The sequence below is a fragment of the Neolamprologus multifasciatus genome, chromosome 14, assembly GCF_963576455.1.
Source record: "Neolamprologus multifasciatus chromosome 14, fNeoMul1.2, whole genome shotgun sequence".
In the NCBI taxonomy this organism is placed as follows: Eukaryota; Metazoa; Chordata; class Actinopteri; order Cichliformes; family Cichlidae; genus Neolamprologus; species Neolamprologus multifasciatus.
Genome location: NC_140452.1, coordinates 18054822 through 18075881, shown reverse-complemented (window position 1 = coordinate 18075881; position 21060 = coordinate 18054822). Strand labels below are relative to the sequence as shown.

The following is a 21060-nucleotide window of genomic DNA, read 5'->3' as shown; positions in this document are numbered from 1 at the left end:
CAGGGTGTCTGCAGGTCCAGAAATATCCTAATGCAGTTTAATTAGTCACAAGCTTTGAAGCACCCAAAAGAAGCAGTTCTGTGTTTTTGCTTTTACCTGAATCAGAGGGACAGGATATGGATATGGAAGCTAGAACTTTTTGATTTACTTATTCCATTATATTCTCGTCCACGTCTGGCTTTTTCCCCCGTGGGAAGTTTAGCCTCTGACACAATCAGTCCTGTTCATATTTTTATAACATTTAAACCAGGAAGTGAAAGTCTTAATTCAGACAAATCGACCCAGGCAGGCAAGTTTTTGCTCAGTATTACTAATTATTACTAATATTTTCTGTTTGGATATTTTGTGGATTTGCATGTGACCTGATACCTGCAGACACCCTGTGCTCTCCCTCTGATGCTCTCACTTCCTGTCCTTTTATGTCACATGTGTCACTTTAACATCCTTGATGATCAGTACTAACTGAAGGAAGCTGATGTTTTTCATGTAGACCATCCAAATTATTCTTCACTGTTTTCTTTGTGTCGTCATTTGTCTGTTTTTTCCCACCATCCCAACCACATATTGGGACTCCCATTAGGACTTTAATGGTAGTCCCTATATTTTACATGCTTACAAACTGCAGGGGTTTTAGTACTCTTTCTGATTCCCAGACAATTCCAAACAGTGAGGCTGTCCCCTCATTTTACAGTAATCTATGCACTTTTCTGTCCCTTTTTGGCCGTTTGAATAAAAACTGATTTAAATATGAAATAAAATGACCACAGACTAACCTCTGGCTGTAGCTAACACCTCTTCAGTTTGTTCTTGAATCCCTCTGTGCAGGAAAAACCCTGTAAATGTGCATCTGTTCCCTGAGTTCAAAGCGCCGTCTCTTCTGGGTTAACCTGTAATTTGTCGATGCCAGGGCGAAGCCGAATTTAATCGCATCATGGGTATAGTGGACCCCAACGGCAGCGGCGCCGTCACCTTCCAGGCCTTTATCGACTTCATGTCCACGGAAACGACCGACAGGGACACCGCAGACCAGGTCATTGCCTCCTTCAAGATCCTGGCTGCTGATAAGGTGAGTGCAGAACGACATCAGTGCTCATTTTTGATTGGACGAGAAAAATACTGGAGAAAGAAATGTGCAGCAGGAAGCTGACCACCAGCAGAGGGAGTATTTGTGTTCAGAACTACAAGTCAACACAAGCTTGAGGTTGAATCTGTGCAGAATATTCCTTTTTCTTAGAGACGCCTCACAGGCTGATATTAGGATTTATAATAAAAATAATAATAAGCATGAGCACTTTGGCTTTAAGCTGCATCAGTAGCCCAGATCGTCTGTGTTATGGTTCATTTAAGCACTGGCCCCTAAAACACTGAGTGATTAAAGCTTTGGAAAATCTTAGTGACTTCTATGACATCAGCTCCTCAGGCACACACAGCCTGACATTTGGAGAAGTTTTATAGGACTTCAGTTGTATCTTGGACCTGCAAGTGATCCTCAAAGTGGGCTGTGCAGCCCTGAGGAAAAGTGTCCTCTTAACAGTCTGCTGTGAGAGTGTGTCCCCTCAGGAAAAATGGACGAGTAACTGGGACGAACAGGTCCAAACTAACTCGGTTTAAAGATCCCAAGATATTCAAACTCCAGACTTGAACTTGTGATCTGAAATGATCCATCAAACACGAGTTTGGAACTAAAAAATGATATTCAGCCAATAATACGATCCTCTGTTGTCTTAGAAGATCAATAACAGTTTTTCATCTCTTTAAGCCGTATGTCATTTAGTGCTTTAGCAGTGAACTCTTTGCTTCCTGTTTCCACCAGAACTACATCACAGCTGATGAGCTGAGGCGGGAGCTCCCTCCAGACCAGGCGGAGTACTGCATCGCCCGCATGGCACCCTACACGGGGCCCGACGCTGTCCCCGGAGCCCTCGACTACATGTCCTTCTCCACCGCCCTGTATGGAGAGAGTGACCTGTAGAGGAGGCGAGACGAGGAGGAGGGCTGGACAGATGAGGGGAGGGAGAGGGAGGTAGAGGAGACGCCGTGAGTCGAGCGCTGGGAAGAATTTTAAATGGTGGTCACGATGTGCCCCCGCGAGTGCCGGTTTAGAAATCGTTAAGAGCTTGCTGATTGAGCTGTAGTTCTCGTGGTTTGGCCTCCGGCCCCACTGTCGCAAAAGGATGTTCAGCATCAGTTTGTCATAAAGGTTTATTTGAACGGGCACATCTGGGGGCGTCTGTGGGACGGGGGGCAGAGTTGCTCTGTAGTGCGGGTCCTTAGCTTCACCCTCTCTGCCTTCATGGGGTTTAAACAGGGGGAGGGACGGGGGGTTAGGATTATGGGAGGGCACAAGCTAATCTGATACTTATGCTAATTTTTGCTTATTTTATTATAATTTTTCTTCTTCTTGCCGGGGCGGGGGTCCAGGGCGTGTGGGGGGGTGGGGTTTGATGTGGCGACTGGCAAGTTTTGTGTATTAGATCCTGGAGAGATTTATGCTGCGGGGTCAGAAGGGTGGGATGGAGGGAGGGGCGGGGGAGTTGACCAACCAGAGATAAAATGACCTATTTACACATAATTCCGACGTTGCTGGATAAGGTGACCTGTCTAACCTCAGCTCTTTTCCTCTTCCTGTCTGCGTTTCTTTTTTTCTTTTTTTTTCCTCTTTTTTTTTTTTTTCTTTCTCATTTGTTTTCTGGACCAGGTGGGTGGTGGGAGGTGGGGGTGGGCGGGGCTTAGCGCTGTACATACTTATTTTTTCAGTCTGAAGAATGACACACAGCCGTTGAGAGTAATCAACCGCAGGCCTTTCAGTAGGGCAAAGTAGACGTTTATTATTAAAAAGATAATAAAGAAAATGAAACAAGAAAACAGAGAAATTTAAAAGCAGTTTCACCAGTGGATAGGTTTGAGCTTCCAGAAGTCTTTTCTTCAGGTTTTACTTTTTAATTTTGGCCAAACTAACCATGGAAAAGTTGACCTAAAGGCCTTCTCCTGTATAAAATCCATGATGAGCAACAGCATAATAATTACAAATATCTGCTTCTGTGAAATGATTCCTCTGTTAGGCATCAGTTTAGACTGTATTACTCAAAATTAGTCGAGTTTCATCTACCTGACATACATACACGGGATGTCACGGATCCGTTTGATTGGCCGAATGAAGGTTCGTGAGGGGGAAGGTGAAAGTATTTAATAGATAAGCGTGCCTGTTGGTGGCTACAGCCCTGTTCCCTCCTCTATCTCTCTCCCCCTCACTTTCTCCCCCCTCCTTCCCCTCACTTGTCTCTGAAGAGAAGGAAGAAAAATCACTGCTAAGGAAGGAGGGAGGGGAACGTTTGGGGAGTCTCTGTGTAAACATTCCATTGTACGCAAAACGAAAAAAAAACTTTTTAAAAAAAGGAAAATTGTTATGTAAAAGAACTATGCAATCATATTGTGCGCTCAATATCTGGGGAAAGCTGTGGTCATCAAACCAGGTCCCGCCTGAGTTTCCTGTCAAAATTAAACGGAGGACAAGTGATTTCTCCCGTCTTCGTGGGAGAGGAGGGGGAGCAGACGGGAAGGAAGCGGGAAGAGAAGACTCGGACCAAAAGCTTGTTTCTCTTTTTCATTCTCTTTTTTCCCTGCGAGGTTGTAAAGAAATGAACTCTGGAATTGTGATTTTTTTTTTCTTTTTTTTTCCCTTTTTTGTACTCTTTAATATCAAACCTTATCTGCTGTACTGGAAACTGCAACGCCTTCTGTCTCTAATGATAAGTGAGTTTCACAAAGCACACATAAAAAGTTTCCTTACAAAAATACTTGCGACTGTCTTCATGTCTCGTTCTTGTGCGTGTCTGTTTTTAAACTAGGTTTAAACTTTAACTGTAAAAAGGAAACAAATCTCCAGCTTTGTACTTTGTGATAATCTTTGGTTCACTGTAGCGTTACCAAAGTCATTTAGGCAAATGTAAACACACTGAAATGGGTCTTCAGTAACATCTTTTACACTCAGAGTGATTAAGGCATGCTGTGGTTACTGCAGCAGTTTTTGTTTGCTGACTAATCTGAAGGAAACATCATCATCCAGCACAACTGGGCTTATCCAGGTGACTTTCTTTAAGTCCACAGGAAATGTCCACTTAACCCTCAAAATGACCATGATAAGTTAGCCAGTGGGATTGTTTATGAGCGTTCATGAATTACTGAGAACCTGGAGTCAATGCAAAAGATTGCAGAGGTGGAAGATTTAAATCACATTAAAGCTTGTAATTATAAAATATAAACCCCAAATTTCACATGTACATTAACTTCCCATTATCCTCACCAAGAGGCCAATAAAAATACAAAGCTCTGAAAGTTGAAGACTAAAACATTCATGATAGTATACACTTTAAAACTTTACTGGTGAACGTCATAAAGTTCTCATAAATGCATTACTCTGTCTGCATGTGCTGACTCTGCAGAGAGAATATTTAATGAGAGATGACATGAAAGTAACAACGCCAGAGAGCCACACTGCTAGGTGGTGAGAATTACAATAAAATACAAATTATAGTCATGCATACAGTTTAGGACACGAAGTGCTATTACATGATTCCCAATACGTTCAGCCAAGCAGCCAGTGAGGCTTTCTAATATAAATACGGAGTTGATACCATTTGAGTCATGCTCGGCCTGCACAGGGATTTTTGTGGGCTAAAGGAAATATTGGTACACTTGATCCTCTGTGCCAGTAGCACTCACTGAAGGGAGACAAATGAAAGGAAAAAGAAACCCACAGCACACCGGCATGGAGCTGCATTCTTCCAAAACACCAATAACTTGGTGTTTTGGGTGCTGAGAGCATAATTTAACATGTCGGTGCGCAATCTATCGTATGTGTTCAGACAGGTAAGAGAACGGATCATAGGATAAAGGAGATCACTCAGAAACTGATTTTATATAGTTGTTCCATGAAACAATGTTTGTTCTTCTTAAAGCTCAGTGATCCATGATTGTGTTACTATTTTTAACATTTTCACTTACGGAAGTTTTTTTTTTCCCCTGCTTGTGATGTTTTTCCATTTAGTGAATTCCTCTAAGTTCAAATTCTTTCTTTAACTTTCTTTATACTTAATGTTAGAAGTGCAAATTTTTTACTGCCTCCAAAAGATGAAAATCTGACAAAGAAAAAAAAGTAATAAAATCAGTTAATTTAAAGTAGTACCGATCACAAGCTACTTGTTTATTTCAGTGCACTTCCCAATTAGTGCACTGAAACACGGGCGTCCCATGAGTATGTTTCCTTTCAGTACTTTAAGTATATATTGATGCTGAATCTTTTGTACCAGGAGAATATACAGGATTTTAAGTTAACATCGGAAGAAATCTTTCTTTCACCACTTTGTAGACCACTCTACCATTTCAATAATACATCTGTATGAGGGTACAGGGCTACAGAGCTTGAGAATCATACAAAGCACAAACGTTTCTAATAAAATATTTTTAATCTAATTTAATTTTAATTTATTCATTTTAAATGCTGAAAATACCCCAGATCCCTTAACTTTAGAGGGAGCTTTGGGTTTTTCCTTTAATTTGTCTCTCCTTCGTAAACACAGATGTTCATGCAGTTGTAAAAATAAACACGTTTCTTTTGTTTATTTGAGTTTAAATTGCTTTCTTGAGCTTTCAGAAGTGGATCCAGGTGTTGTGTGAGAGACTGGATTTACAAGCGTGTAAGTTTAAGAGAGCTTTGTGCTTTTTTGTTAGCTTTTTTGGCACGAGGAGAGCGGAAATGGGCAGTACACTTTGGGAAGCAGAGGGTCTAATGTGCGCGTGCTGAGCCACACTCCTCGGAGGAGCTCGCGACCACTTCGCAGCAGCATGAGGACGTGAGCAGGTCGGAAGGAGCGGCTCCTGAGTCCCGACGTGCCTCTCCTCTTCCTCGATCACGCCAGCGCGCTCAAACTGTGGCCGGCCTCAGCTCTGAAACCTCGGCACACCAGAGAGCCAGCGGCGCGCGGCCGCTCCGCGTGTGCTCCTCCGTGGCAGCAATGATGCTCGCGCTCACCTTCGCCTGCCGCGCGCTGCTCCTCTTCTTGCTCTCGGAGTCGGTTCAGACCGACAAGACGGCGGTAAGACCCGAACTCTCATTTCTCTGGCAGTTCTGTAACAGCAGCGGTGCAGGCGCAAACATGTCTGGAAAAATAAGGTTTCACTTTATCAGAGCGCGTTCACGGGTCACGCTAACGCTCCTGATTGGACACAGAGCGGTTAATGCGTTACTGGACTAATGGACCGGACCACAGTTATAATAATATGTTGTTCTGTTCTGCTTCGACTTACCTGTACATTCGTCTGCGTCTTGTCTTCGATCCTCAAACTACCCAGATAGCAAGGAAACATTGAACAGATGTTGATTTTCCATCTGAACCATCAGAATCGTCAGGCTTGAAATGTCAACACAAAACCAATGTTGAAACAACATTGAAATACTGATGAAACCTGACACTGACATTGAAATAACATTGATTCACTGTGGTTCTGTCATCGTTGATTGTTGATCTATTTATAGTTGACAAGGTGACAACAATCACGTTGAAAAACCATTGATTTATGGTTGAGCAGGAAATTAAAGCTGCTACCACTTGGACTATATATAGTAACTGTAACCTAGTTAAGTAAACTAACCCACTTATTCTAAACTTTGTTAAACTTTTACACATTTGGACAAAAACAGAGTTTCCCGTAAACAGAAACAAAATCTCAAAGGTGTATTTTTGAGAAAAATAAACTAAAACTGCAGTAACGTTATGTCTGTCTAAAAGCTACCAAAGTGAGTTGTATCACATAAACAACACACGTTAAAGATGAAAAGTGAACAAAACTAACCGCACAGCAGGATTTCATGTGATGTTATGATTTTAAATAGGATCTAAAGATGAAAATGTATGAATTTATAATTGATGCACATTTAAGCAGATCACTTCCACCATATGAGACTCACAAAGTAACCTTATATTAGACAGACTTATCAGCTCTTCACAGGTGAATGCAAAGGCCAGAAAACAGATCAAGTGCAGTCATATAAATATCTTTCAACCATAATCAACGAAATACTCAATTTTCATGAGAATTGCAAATCGGTCTGCAAAAAGGTCGCCGCGCGTTTACAGCCTCAGGAAACTCGATCATTTTCACACTGACTGAACAATTTGAACTTTGTTTTATCGTTCTTATATTCAGTCTGCTTTATCTTTTTGCTTGGTGGCATGGTTCGGTCAGACCTGAATCGGATAGTGAGATGCTCCAGTCGTCTGATAGGTGAGTCACAGCCCTGTTTAGCCTCCCTGTACTCTAAACATGTGCGACAGATGGCTTTATCAATTCTGAAAAATGGTTCTCATCTTCTACGGGGTGAATTTTTCTTTTTAAATTTAAATTAAAGAAAAAGTTTCTTTTATCTTGTCTACTTACCAAATATGTGTCTATCAGGCTTAAATAGGCATGTGTGTTAGTGAAGGGATACCAAATGCTATCATATTTCTGTAAAGCAAATTTGCCTATGGGTATAAATAAAGTAACCTTGAAGGAGGGCAGGACAGCAGATCATGTCCATGATGCACACTTTATTAGCTACACCAGGCTAGTACTGGGTTTGGTCCATATTGACATGGTAGCATCACACAGTTGCTGCAGATTTATCGACTGCACATCCATGACACGACTCACCCAAAGGTTTTGTACTGGATTACGATCTGGTGACTCTGACTGTGGAGTTTGAGCACAGTGAGCTTGTTGTCATGTTCAAGAAACCTGTGTTTTATGGCATGGTGTGTTATCTTTAAGTAGCTGTCAGAAGATTTCATCTTGTGGTCGTAAATGGATGGAAATGGTCAGCAGCAACACTCAGGTAGTACCAAGGACCCTGAAGTGTGCCGTGAAAACATCCCCCACACCATTACACCTTTGCCACCAGCCTGAACTATTGATATGAAGCAGCTTTCCTTTTGTTTATTGTTGACCCTACCATCTGAATGTTGCAGTAGAAATTGAGACCCAACAGATCAGATGACATTTTTCCAGTCTTCTGTTCTTCTGGAGAGTTTTCTGCTCTTAGCTGGCAGGAGTGACGTCTGCTGCTTTAAGGTCTGATGTACTGAGTCTTCAGAGCTGCTCTTCTGCACACCTTGATTGTAACGACTGGGTGACTTTGAGTTACTGTTGATCTGAGCTTCCTATCAGCTCAGAGCGCTCTGATCATTCTCCTCAAATGTCTGTCTTCAAAAAAGTGCATCACTGGATATTTTCTCTTTTTTGGATGATTCTTGTTCATGTTTGTTCCTTTTGTGAAAGGTCTGTGAAATTAATTAAACACGGACTCTGGCCTAAAAACCTTTAAAGTCAAAAGTTTATCAAGGTAATGGGTACAAGCCATTTTTAAAAACGTGCATTTATGAGGCATTTAATAGGCCATTACATTTGATATGAAAGAGGACTGACCATGTTCCATAAAAGCTGTTGGCGAGCTTCTTGGAAAATTGCAGGTCTTGGGTGGAACAATAGTATTAAAGACTTTTATTTTATTGCTTTTGAACTACTAGCCTTGAGTTTTATTCACATATGTATGTTTCATGCAGATACCAACAACTGTAAGATTTAGTTTGATTTGTTGGACTTTAACTGAAAATATCTGCATGTGTACTCACAAATTAGCTGCTTCTGTGAAAGAGTATCATTCCTCTAAAGTGTAAAGGTTAGTTTTCTCAAACAAAAGTAAACCAAAGTCGACCCCTTTACACCAAAATTCTACCCAAGCTTAAATCTTCCAGGAGGACCAAGTTAAAAAAAAAAAAACGGAGCTGCAGAGGCGACAGCACTTTTAGTGTGGGTAAGAAAAAAAAATCTTGCAGCTGCTAAATGTTAAAAAGTGTTTTATCTGTGTAATTGAGTATTGCTGTTCAGGGACTGGCCACTAGCAGCAATGCCACAGTGGGTCTAAACTGTCTGGTTTTATCATCTTCATAATCGCTTTAGTCAAAGCGAGCAGTCGTGACGCAGCCTCAGAGGAGCGTTTGTATTATTCTCTGTATTCTGGCCCACACGATGTTTATATTCAGCATAAAGAGATTCATTAATCGGCTTGATTTAGTAGTTGTCCCTGGTTTGTGAGAGCTCCCTGGAGGACAGGAGGGTAGGACCAGCCAGCAGGACCACACGCGCGCACACACACACACACACACACACACACACACACACACACACACACACACACACACACACACACACACACACACACACACACACACACACACACACACACACACACACTCTGCACTGCCAGGCAAATATTTAAGCTGCTACTCACGGGAGACAGACAGGTGTGTGTGCGTGAGAGAGAGAATGAAAAACAGCTCCAGTAATCCTGTCATATATTTTACAGTGTGCTAGACAAATATCAGCTACACACTGTGCGTGCGTGTATAAATATTATAGAACATGAAATATGGCATGCTGACTAAAGTCACTGCACACTGCCAGAAGCACTCTGAATAGAAATACTTCAGCGCTAACATGGGGGGGGGGGGGGGGGGGGGGGGGGGGGGTAAAAAACACAGAGCAACAGTGTTACGTTCTACTAAAACTATTATTTGGCTGATGGAATAAAGAAATAATGCAAGAGGCCAGCTGGAAGTTTACCTGAAAATACAAGGGGTGGGGGAAAGAATCGATACTGTGTAGTATCGTGATATTTTGTTTGCTAATAATGTATCAACACAGGGACAGCAGAAATCGATGTTTTGTTACAAAAAAGGTTTTTGTGCTCTGACTTCAGAGCATGTTGATCCTTTTTCTGAGCAAGAATCCTGACATTCCTTCACTGTCCAAATGTGTTTAACTTGTTTTTGGCAGCAATAAACATGACAGTTTACTTATTTTAATTTAAGACATGTTTTATTTTAATTAAGTTTAAAACTTTTTTATTTAATGTAAAATTATATTTTGTTTTAATTTACTTTCGAATTCTTCAGTTGCTGAAGGGGCTGCATAGTTTTCATAAATTGCATAGTTCAGAATAGCTATAATTGTACCAGATGGTTGCATTCAGTTAAGTTGGACTAGACTGTAATGCAAACCGTTTAGTTTGCCAACAATAAAACTGAAATGTGAGAAAGACTGAGTGTGAGACTTTGATAATAGATAAAATGAATATTGATAAAGTTTACCTTTATGTACAGAATCTGAATATCGCAAAATAATTTAAAAAATTGCAATAATATCGTATCGTGCGTTAAGTATTGTGATAATATCATATCGTGGGATGTATGGTGATTCCCACCTCTAGAAAATACCATTTCAATGTTTCTGACCACTGGTATTCCTATTCAGCTCAGTACAATTCAATTTTACTTATATAGACTCACACACCAGTCATTTAATACACCAGTATTGGAGAGAGAACCTCAGCAGATCTCCAATGAGAAGCACTTTTCTATTTCAACTGGTTGAAAGTGGAGATGGAGAAGAAGTGCAGAGAGAGATTAAAAACAACAAACGGCTTCGTTTTCAGGAGTGAAATAAAAAACAGATTGGCACTGATGGCCTCTTTCCAGATGTGCAAACTGCCAATTCCATGCACGCCTTTTAAACCGAGCACTGATAACGAGCCAGATGATCCCTCTTCTCTTTAGGCCAGAGGACACAGTGTCCATGTTTCAAAAGAAAACAAAAACCTGTTCGATTATTCTGAGCAGTTTTCCACTTTGCCTGAGTCCATTTGAAATGAGCTTTGGCCCAGCAGTGTTTCGGGATCATGTGCACATATGGCTTCTGTGCATGGCAGAGCGCTACCCTGCATGTGTGGATGGAGAGGTGCACTGCAGATGATAAACATTCAAGTCTTTATAGTTTTACATTGGGAAGCAATGTTCTGAAATTGTTCCTCAATTTTTCGATGTGTTTTTTGTCGACTGGTCAATCTCTGTCCATCTTTACGTCTGAGAAACCCCGCCTCTCTGTGATGCTCTTTTTATAACCACTAATTTTAATGATGGGTTCATAATTAACCTAATTAGTTACAAAATGTCTCAGTTTAAACATTTGATATGCTTTTTATTTTTAGTCATGTTTATGAGATCATTACATTTTACAAAGCGTCCAAACTTTTTTGGAATCAGGTTGTGATGTCTCAAGAAATCAAAAATGTCTCTTCCAGTTATAAAGAATTAAAACTACATTGTTAATAATAGCATCAATAAAATAACTTTTAACATTGTATATTGTTTTAGGTTTCCCACTGGTGCCTGAATGCATCGTCATAATAGCGTTTTAAAAAATATCTCTGCATTTGTAAAGCTTCTGTCTTCTTTCTGCTCGCTGTTTCCTGCTGGACTGGAAGGAAGACTGTACGATAAAAACCCTGACAGTGTTTGACAGCAGCCTGGCCTCTGAGTGAGCCCCTGGCATGCTGTAAAAGCCTGACAGAGGCTGTAGTTGTAGTTGATGAATGATGACAAGAAGTGATGTCCCTGCAGCTCAGGCTGGAAGATGCTGAACTTGACCCACAACATCTCCTGTGGGAGTCCAGCTGTCCCGTACCTCTTTTTTGTATTAGTGCTTTTTACGAGGGACATAACATCTTTATAAATAAGATCTCCTCTATGTTGAGATAATGTGTTTGGATTTTACAGCATTAGGGCCATAACCAGATACAAAAATTCACAAAGACATCAGAGGAAATTTGTACATAAACTAAACGGTCAAAGGTCTTTTACTTCTTAACGAGATGTCCTACACCAGGGGTGTCAAACTCAAATACACAGTGGGCCAAAATTCAAAACTGGAACAAAGTCATGGGCTAACGTTAATATTTATTGAAAAAAAAAATCTTCCTCCAGATTTAAGAATGAATCTTTTCTTATGGACTCAAATAAGTTTTGCTGGAAAACTGAATATGGAACAAGCAAAGCTTAATACTAAACAATATATATATTAGCTGCATAATACCAGTAGGCCAGCTCTAATAGTAATTTGGTATGGTTTCACAGGCCAAATGTAATTAGGCTGCGGGCCAAATTTGGCCCGCGGGCCAGAGTTTGACACCTATGTCCTACACGATCACTGAACGAGAGAATATGGAATCAGTTTTATTAAAGTCTGCAGGGCGTCCTACTTGCAGAACTGTAATGAAAATGTAGTATGTTGCTTGACTAAACATAATAAAAGCTAAACCAGTTTATGTTAACTTTTCGTGGACCAGATTGTATGAGAAAGCTGTGTAGGGCATTTAAAGCCAATAAATGATACGAAGCTGGACGGTGATGTTAGTCTCATCTCCCCGTGCGGCTGTGAGTCTGGAAGCTGTAAAGTAGCGAATGAGAATTTGGCTGGTGCTACGAATTCAGAGGCGTGTGGATATTCCGGTCTCTGATTGCTTTAATTCCCCCACCAGAGTCGGTCATTCATATCCTCTGCTCTCACTGGTAGTTGCTTTAGTCGCTTTCTTCAAAAATGAGGCAACTATTCCTCCTCACTGAAAGCAGCCAGCTGAAGTGGTTCGGGCGTGGCTCCTGGATGCCTGGGGAGATTTTTCAGGCAACTCTAGTTGGGAGGAAATCCCAGGATGGAACCACGACACGCTGGAGGGATTACATCTCTAAACTGGCTCAGTGTCCAGCGAGAAGAGCTAGAGGAGGTGACAGGGGAGAAGGAGGTGTCTCATCTGATAAACAGCAGAAACTGGATGGATGGTTTGAAATATACAAAAGAGCTGGTCTCCTCCAGTCGCACCATATGTATGTAGAAAAGTAAGAAAACAAGGTGATGTTTGTGCACACACATCTGCACCTGAGATGTAAACATGTCATCACCATTCATCTGTGTGCGTTTGCCCTTTAATGACCTGCTGCATAAATTAAATTCAGACTTAAGTGAGTGATTCCCCACGACACAGGCAGTTTGTTCTGACGCTAAATCCCAGCTCGGGGTGTTAACAGGCCTTTCGTCAGCATCAGCTGCTCTCACGCCAAACATCACACGGCAAAGCTCAGGAGATGAGTTTTTCTGTTTTCCTACAGTCGCCACTCAGAGGAATCTGGAAGGTGCAAGGCAGGAGGAGACAGTGGCAGCTTGTTCTCACTTTCTCTGCTGCTCGCACACACTCGGGCTCGAGTTTACAAGGCCAGAAACATTGATGCGAATCATTTTAACACTGAGGAGTCATTGGTGTAGTTGTGCCTGACAGACAGGAAAGCCAGTCTACCAGCTAGACTCCTGCTCCACCCTTCAATCCTCTTGCACCTCCTTCTAGGCTTCTTTGTCACTAATAAGTTTTTATTTTTTCTCTTTCCTCAAATTACATTTTTTTTTATCCCTTTCATAATTAAAAACATATTTTTTATTCATTATTTATTCCCTTAGCAGTGTTTTATTAATTTATTTTTTCTTAATTGCCTCTTTCTCTTCCAGGATGCGTTCCTCTCATTCTTCCTTTTGTCCTCCGTGTAAAATCAACGACTCACTCTGACCTCTTCTGAATCAGCTGATTACTATTGCAAAAACGGTAATTAGATTACCGTTACTTTCCCGTAGGAACGCTGTGTTACTGCGTTACTAAAACCGTGATTTTTTTGCGAGAATGTCTCATGACAGTGACGTAAGCAAGTGCGACGTTTATGACAACAGCTGTGTGCAGATCAACAATGGATAATATATCGAGTGTGGGAGAGTATGGGTCATCGAGAGTATGAGCGTGCAGCGTTTAAAGCGTGGAAGTACTGACCTTACTTTAAGTTTGATTCCATAAAAAGTGACAAAAACATTAGCGTCCGTTGTGCGTGGGAAGAAAACTTCTTTTTACAGTGAAAAAAACCCCTAAACTTCCAAACAAGCACAGAGTGCGCAATGACGTAATGGGAAACTCACAGAGAAACTCGCGGATTCTTCAACTGACCGCTGCGGCACACCTGCACCAGGGTAAACCCTGCCTACCTAACTCCTGCTTTACAGGTGAAAATAGAGCAACAGGACCGCTAGTCTGTGACTTTATTTATTTTCTGCTGTGTTTTACTTGCATCTATTTGAAAGACTGAGTGTAAACACAAAAAATATTTTATTTTATGTGCTGGAATGTGCAGAAAATAGGTTTAAATATTAAACAAATTTCTTCCAGTCAGAGAATGTTGCATATAATTAAATTTTTGCTTGATGCATAAAGTTAAAAGATTAAAACTAATAAAACAAGTTTTAAAAAGAGACTTTTCCATTTGATTACATTTTGTATGATGGATTATGTAGAAAAAGTAGAATTGGGCTGAAAGATCTGTCGATTTATCACCTATTCAGGTTGTAAATCGTGTTTTTAATAAGTAACTAAGTAACTAAGTAATTAATTACTTTTGAAAATAAGTAATCAGTAAAGTAACGGGATTACTTTTTTGGAGAAGTAATTAGTTACTGATTACTTTTTTCAAGTAACTTGACCAACACTGGTGGCTCTTGAATTACTCAGGGACGATGCAAACATCACATTGTGGGTAAATGTCCAAGGATCAACATGTGGAATTGGAGGCTGGCCTAAACACGTCATATCATAACGTGCATGAACAAATACCCCACAAATCTCAATGAACTGAAGCAACGCTAACGAAGTGTGAACCCCTAATTCCTAAATTATTCCATTGTGCAAAGCCGTGTCATAACAGTCTGCGGTGCAGGCGCAAACATGTCTGGAAAAATAAGGTTTCACTTTATCAGAGCGCGTTCACGGGTCACACTAACGCTCCTGATTGGACACAGAGCAGTTAATGCGTTACTGGACTAATGGACCGGACCACAGTTATAATAATGTGTTGTTCTGTTCTGCTTCGACTTACCTGTACATTCGTCTGCGTCTTGTCTTCGATCCTCAAACTACCCAGATAGCAAGGAAACATTGAACAGATGTTGATTTTCCATCTGAACCATCAGAATCGTCAGGCTTGAAATGTCAACACAAAACCAATGTTGAAACAACATTGAAATACTGATGAAACCTGACACTGACATTGAAATAACATTGATTCACTGTTGTTCTGTCATCGTTGATTGTTGATCTATTTATAGTTGACAAGGTGACAACAATCACGTTGAAAAACCATTGATTTATGGTTGAGCAGGAAATTAAAGCTGCTACCACTTGGACTATATATAGTAACTGTAACCTAGTTAAGTAAACTAACCCACTTATTCTAAACTTTGTTAAACTTTTACACATTTGGACAAAAACAGAGTTTCCCGTAAACAGAAACAAAATCTCAAAGGTGTATTTTTGAGAAAAATAAACTAAAACTGCAGTAACGTTATGTCTGTCTAAAAGCTACCAAAGTGAGTTGTATCACATAAACAACACACGTTAAAGATGAAAAGTGAACAAAACTAACTGCACAGCAGGATTTCATGTGATGTTATGATTTTAAATAGGATCTAAAGATGAAAATGTATGAATTTATAATTGATGCACATTTAAGCAGATCACTTCCACCATATGAGACTCACAAAGTAACCTTATATTAGACAGACTTATCAGCTCTTCACAGGTGAATGCAAAGGACAGAAAACAGATCAAGTGCAGTCATATAAATATCTTTCAACCATAATCAACGAAATACTCAATTTTCATGAGAATTGCAAATCGGTCTGCAAAAAGGTCGCCGCGCGTTTACAGCCTCAGGAAACTCGATCATTTTCACACTGACTGAACAATTTGAACTTTGTTTTATCGTTCTTATATTCAGTCTGCTTTATCTTTTTGCTTGGTGGCATGGTTCGGTCAGACCTGAATCGGATAGTGAGATGCTCCAGTCGTCTGATAGGTGAGTCACAGCCCTGTTTAGCCTCCCTGTACTCTAAACATGTGCGACAGATGGCTTTATCAATTCTGAAAAATGGTTCTCATCTTCTACGGGGTGAATTTTTCTTTTTAAATTTAAATTAAAGAAAAAGTTTCTTTTATCTTGTCTACTTACCAAATATGTGTCTATCAGGCTTAAATAGGCATGTGTGTTAGTGAAGGGATACCAAATGCTATCATATTTCTGTAAAGCAAATTTGCCTATGGGTATAAATAAAGTAACCTTGAAGGAGGGCAGGACAGCAGATCATGTCATTGATGCACACTTTATTAGCTACACCAGGCTAGTACTGGGTTTGGTCCATATTGACATGGTAGCATCACACAGTTGCTGCAGATTTATCGACTGCACATCCATGACACGACTCACCCAAAGGTTTTGTATTGGATTACGATCTGGTGACTCTGACTGTGGAGTTTGAGCACAGTGAGCTTGTTGTCATGTTCAAGAAACCTGTGTTTTATGGCATGGTGTGTTATCTTTAAGTAGCTGTCAGAAGATTTCATCTTGTGGTCGTAAATGGATGGAAATGGTCAGCAGCAACACTCAGGTAGTACCAAGGACCCTGAAGTGTGCCGTGAAAACATCCCCCACACCATTACACCTTTGCCACCAGCCTGAACTATTGATATGAAGCAGCTTTCCTTTTGTTTATTGTTGACCCTACCATCTGAATGTTGCAGTAGAAATTGAGACCCAACAGATCAGATGACATTTTTCCAGTCTTCTGTTCTTCTGGAGAGTTTTCTGCTCTTAGCTGGCAGGAGTGACGTCTGCTGCTTTAAGGTCTGATGTACTGAGTCTTCAGAGCTGCTCTTCTGCACACCTTGATTGTAACGACTGGGTGACTTTGAGTTACTGTTGATCTGAGCTTCCTATCAGCTCAGAGCGCTCTGATCATTCTCCTCAAATGTCTGTCTTCAAAAAAGTGCATCACTGGATATTTTCTCTTTTTTGGATGTTCTTGTTCATGTTTGTTCCTTTTGTGAAAGGTCTGTGAAATTAATTAAACATGGACTCTGGCCTAAAAACCTTTAAAGTCAAAAGTTTATCAAGGTAATGGGTACAAGCCATTTTTAAAAAACGTGCATTTATGAGGCATTTAATAGGCCATTACATTTGATATGAATCAGCTGATTACTATTGCAAAAACGGTAATTAGATTACCGTTACTTTCCCGTAGGAACGCTGCGTTACTGCGTTACTAAAACCGTGATTTTTTTGCGAGAATGTCTCATGACAGTGACGTAAGCAAGTGCGACGTTTATGACAACAGCTGTGTGCAGATCAACAATGGATAATATATCGAGTGTGGGAGAGAGTATGAGCGTGCAGCATTTAAAGCGTGGAAGTACTGACCTTACTTTAAGTTTGATTCCATAAAAAGTGACAAAAACATTAGCGTCCGTTGTGCGTGGGAAGAAATCTTCTTTTTACAGTGAAAAAAACCCCTAAACTTCCAAACAAGCACAGAGTGCGCAATGACGTAATGGGAAACTCACAGAGAAACTCGCGGATTCTTCAACTGACCGCTGCGGCACACCTGCACCAGGGTAAACCCTGCCTACCTAACTCCTGCTTTACAGGTGAAAATAGAGCAACAGGACCGCTAGTCTGTGACTTTATTTATTTTCTGCTGTGTTTTACTTGCATCTATTTGAAAGACTGAGTGTAAACACAAAAAATATTTTATTTTATGTGCTGGAATGTGCAGAAAATAGGTTTAAATATTAAACAAATTTCTTCCAGTCAGAGAATGTTGCATATAATTAAATTTTTGCTTGATGCATAAAGTTAAAAGATTAAAACTAATAAAACAAGTTTTAAAAAGGGACTTTTCCATTTGATTACATTTTGTATGATGGATTATGTAGAAAAAGTAGAATTGGGCTGAAAGATCTGTCGATTTATCACCTATTCAGGTTGTAAATCGTGTTTTTAATAAGTAACTAAGTAACTAAGTAATTAATTACTTTTGAAAATAAGTAATCAGTAAAGTAACGGGATTACTTTTTTGGAGAAGTAATTAGTTACTGATTACTTTTTTCAAGTAACTTGACCAACACTGGTGGCTCTTGAATTACTCAGGGACGATGCAAACATCACATTGTGGGTAAATGTCCAAGGATCAACATGTGGAATTGGAGGCTGGCCTAAACACGTCATATCATAACGTGCATGAACAAATACCCCACAAATCTCAATGAACTGAAGCAACGCTAACGAAGTGTGAACCCCTAATTCCTAAATTATTCCATTGTGCAAAGCCGTGTCATAACAGTCTGCATAAAACCAGCGAATGATTGACATGTTTGCTCACTAAAATAACTTAATTGGTCGTGTTTGCTCTTGTGTCTGAGGAGAGAGCAGCAGCAAAGCTTTATTTGTTCGCTCTGTTTGTGTATCTTGATTTGTTCACATTAATCTCTACAGTCAATACATTAATTAACGTCCTGGCATTAAGGCACAGAGGCCTCATTCACCACTAAATTATGTCAGCAATGTTTGACACACCATAGCAAATTTACCCGTGTGTCTCAGAGTGTGTGTGTTAGCGTGTGTGAGGAGAGAGGGGAGGCCCGCTGACAAAGAGGCTCTGATGAAGAGTGAGAGGGTGGAGTTAGCAGCCAACTCTGTATGTATTGTAGAGGCGTGAGCTGAGTGTGCACCACCTTGTATGTTTGGGGAGTTTTCGGTGAGTCTGCGAGGCGGTGTGAGGAATCTGTGTATTTAAATAGAGATGTGTGTGATTGTGACTTGAGAGTGGGCTTTCAGGCTCATGTGGGAGTAATTTAGGTCATCGCACTCACCAGATTCTCCATGAATCAATGCCTCTTCTCCCTTTTCTTCTCTCTTTGTCACAAGTTTGCATGTTGTGCATTCTCAGTATCTTTGGAAGAATTTGCTCTGAAGCTTTGTCTGTTATATCTGATCATGCACAACAAAATTCACAAGGATTTTTCTTCTGTGGCCTTTCTGATCCCCAGTGCCTCGAATGTACCTCTTCTGGTATGTTTGAGTGGTGCCCAGTAAAATGCAGTAGCAGTATTAGTCCTGTAAACTGTATTTTCATGGCAGTGTAAAAACTTCAGAATTATTTTGGAAGCAGTTTGGTGAATTGTGAAAGATTAGCATAAATTGTACGGCTCAGAAAAGAGGAAACTGTGGTGTGCAGCCTAAATAGCTTTTGGCCATGTTTCCACTGCCTTCTTAGAGGTTTTAATGAGAGTTCTTCCAAAATACTTTGCTGCTTGTCACAGACTCATTTTTCATTCATTATATTTACCTTGAAAATTAAAAAAATTCACTTAATGCACCTTAAAGTCTCCCCGTTAGGCACAGAGCCAATCGCAGCTCCTAGAAGAAATGGAGACTGTGCAGACTGGCAATTAACATACAACAGAGCAGCATAACATTAAAGATAAGAACAATAAGAACAGGCAATAAGAGTGAGATAATAAATACACAGAATATACAGTTTTAAAATTACACAGTTTAAAATTAAAGTGACTGAAAGGGGAATAAATAACTATAAATGTTGCCATTCTCCCTCAATTAATAAAGTTTATCCACTCAGTTTGCAAAGCTGGAGCCAGTTTACAGGTAAAACTGCAGGTGTGAGAAAGACATGCTCCGTAACGGCCTTTCCCAACACATTTATGAGGCCGTTTATTCTCTTTTCTCTCGCTCGTTTTCTTTTAAGCACTTTTTTAAGGAGTGACTTTAATAGTCAGACAAAGTTCTGGTCACTTTGTCCTTCACAGCTGTAGCGTGACGATCTGCCAAAAGGAGACAGCGACTATAAATACACCGAGAGAGGCGACACACTTGGAAGACTCAGCTGAACTAAATCAGGATAAGATGACAAGGGGAAGTAAAGCTAAAACATGCACCAGACACAGTCTATCAATAGAAAGTAGGATGTAACAAGACAGAAAAACACCAAGCACACAGACTTTTAAATGAGATACAAAGGACACAGGAGAGACGGCTGACAGTGTCATAGCTTTAAAACCTCTTTTTACGGTCTTTTCTCTTCATAGTGTGTTTCTGACATGACAATCAACACTCTAAATGTTTCCTGTTTGCAGCCCTTCCTGATCACAGAGAACATGTGGCCTCGTGGTTGTGTGCTGGACTGCCAGAGGGGGCGCCACAGACCTGTGTGTGGCAGCAATGGCAGGCTGTATAAATCGCTGTGTGCCTTTCAGAGGGCACAGTGCATCAACACACAGCTCCGCCACGTCCCGCGGGGACACTGTGCAGGTACAGGGCTTTACAGCGACATCATCACAAGCTGTTCTTAATGTTTCCCATGATGCTCTGGTGGTGACACCGGTTATTAATTAGCTGTAGTTTCCTGCCACCTCAGCCTGCTCTTAATGACTGTTTTAATCTTAAACCAGGAGCGTAAATAAACGGACACCACTGTGCTCCTGTCCTTCATTCAATCAGCTTAAAATGTTCTTCCCAAGTGAATCAACTCAGTCAATAGAGCCATTCTTCTCAAATTAACAATGACTACTTTTTATTGGTCGGCAGAGCAACGGTATGCACATCTGTATCGTCAGGATTCAAAATTTCCACTCTTCCCATCTATAGCAGCACATGTGGATACTAATTTCCTCTGTTTTAGATCTGTTGCAGACTAAATGCCAGCTGGCCCGAGCTCAGGGCCTTGAGGCCAGAGCCCGCAGCCGTGGTAGTCCTGCAGCTGCAGTTTTTGTGCCCGCGTGCAGTCCCGAAGGTCACTTCATGCCCATACAGTGCCACAACCAGACCGGATATTGCTGGTGCTCCACGCCTGATGGCAAACCTGTCAGTGGTACCACGGTCTTCCATGTGATCCCCAACTGCACCGGTCAGTTATGTTTTATTCAAAGTATTAGATTGTTAGCAAAAAAAAAAACCAAAACAAAACAAAAAAACTTAACTGTGAAGGACTTTAAAATAGCATTTTGATGTATTTTATAAAAATGCTATTCTAAGGCATGTATTTGATGTATTTTGGTGAGCTCACATGTCACGTATGGAAGCACTGATTTAATTTGCCTTATTTACTGTATTCAGGGTTTTCTTTGATGTCTTTTATTAAAACTGTTTTACTTTGTAATGAAACTCGAGTATTTTTGTTTGCATGGACTACTTTACCACCATACATGTTGCTACCTGCAGCAGAGAACGAAGGAGTAATTTTCTTAAGCTCTTT

General features: G+C 40.5%; 2 protein-coding genes across 2 annotated transcripts in view; both read left to right on the top strand.

The window, feature by feature from the left end:
- Positions 1–3797, top strand: part of LOC146503888 (alpha-actinin-4-like) — a gene marked incomplete at its 5' end in the record, with an annotated part of 62101 nt that extends 58304 nt beyond the window's left edge. Inside the window, 2 exons of the mRNA XM_085130539.1 lie at positions 908–1066; positions 1814–3797. Coding sequence (XP_084986665.1) covers positions 908–1066; positions 1814–1972 — 318 coding nt within the window. The remainder of the gene's footprint in view (positions 1–907; positions 1067–1813) is intronic.
- Positions 3798–3916: 119 nt separating this feature from the next.
- LOC146503887 (SPARC-related modular calcium-binding protein 1-like) overlaps positions 3917–21060 on the top strand; it is a 30251-nt gene continuing 13107 nt past the window's right edge. Inside the window, exons 1-3 of the mRNA XM_085130544.1 lie at positions 3917–6095; positions 19943–20117; positions 20488–20712. Of these exons, the coding sequence (XP_084986670.1) occupies positions 6015–6095; positions 19943–20117; positions 20488–20712 (481 nt within the window). The 5' untranslated portion in view covers positions 3917–6014. The remainder of the gene's footprint in view (positions 6096–19942; positions 20118–20487; positions 20713–21060) is intronic.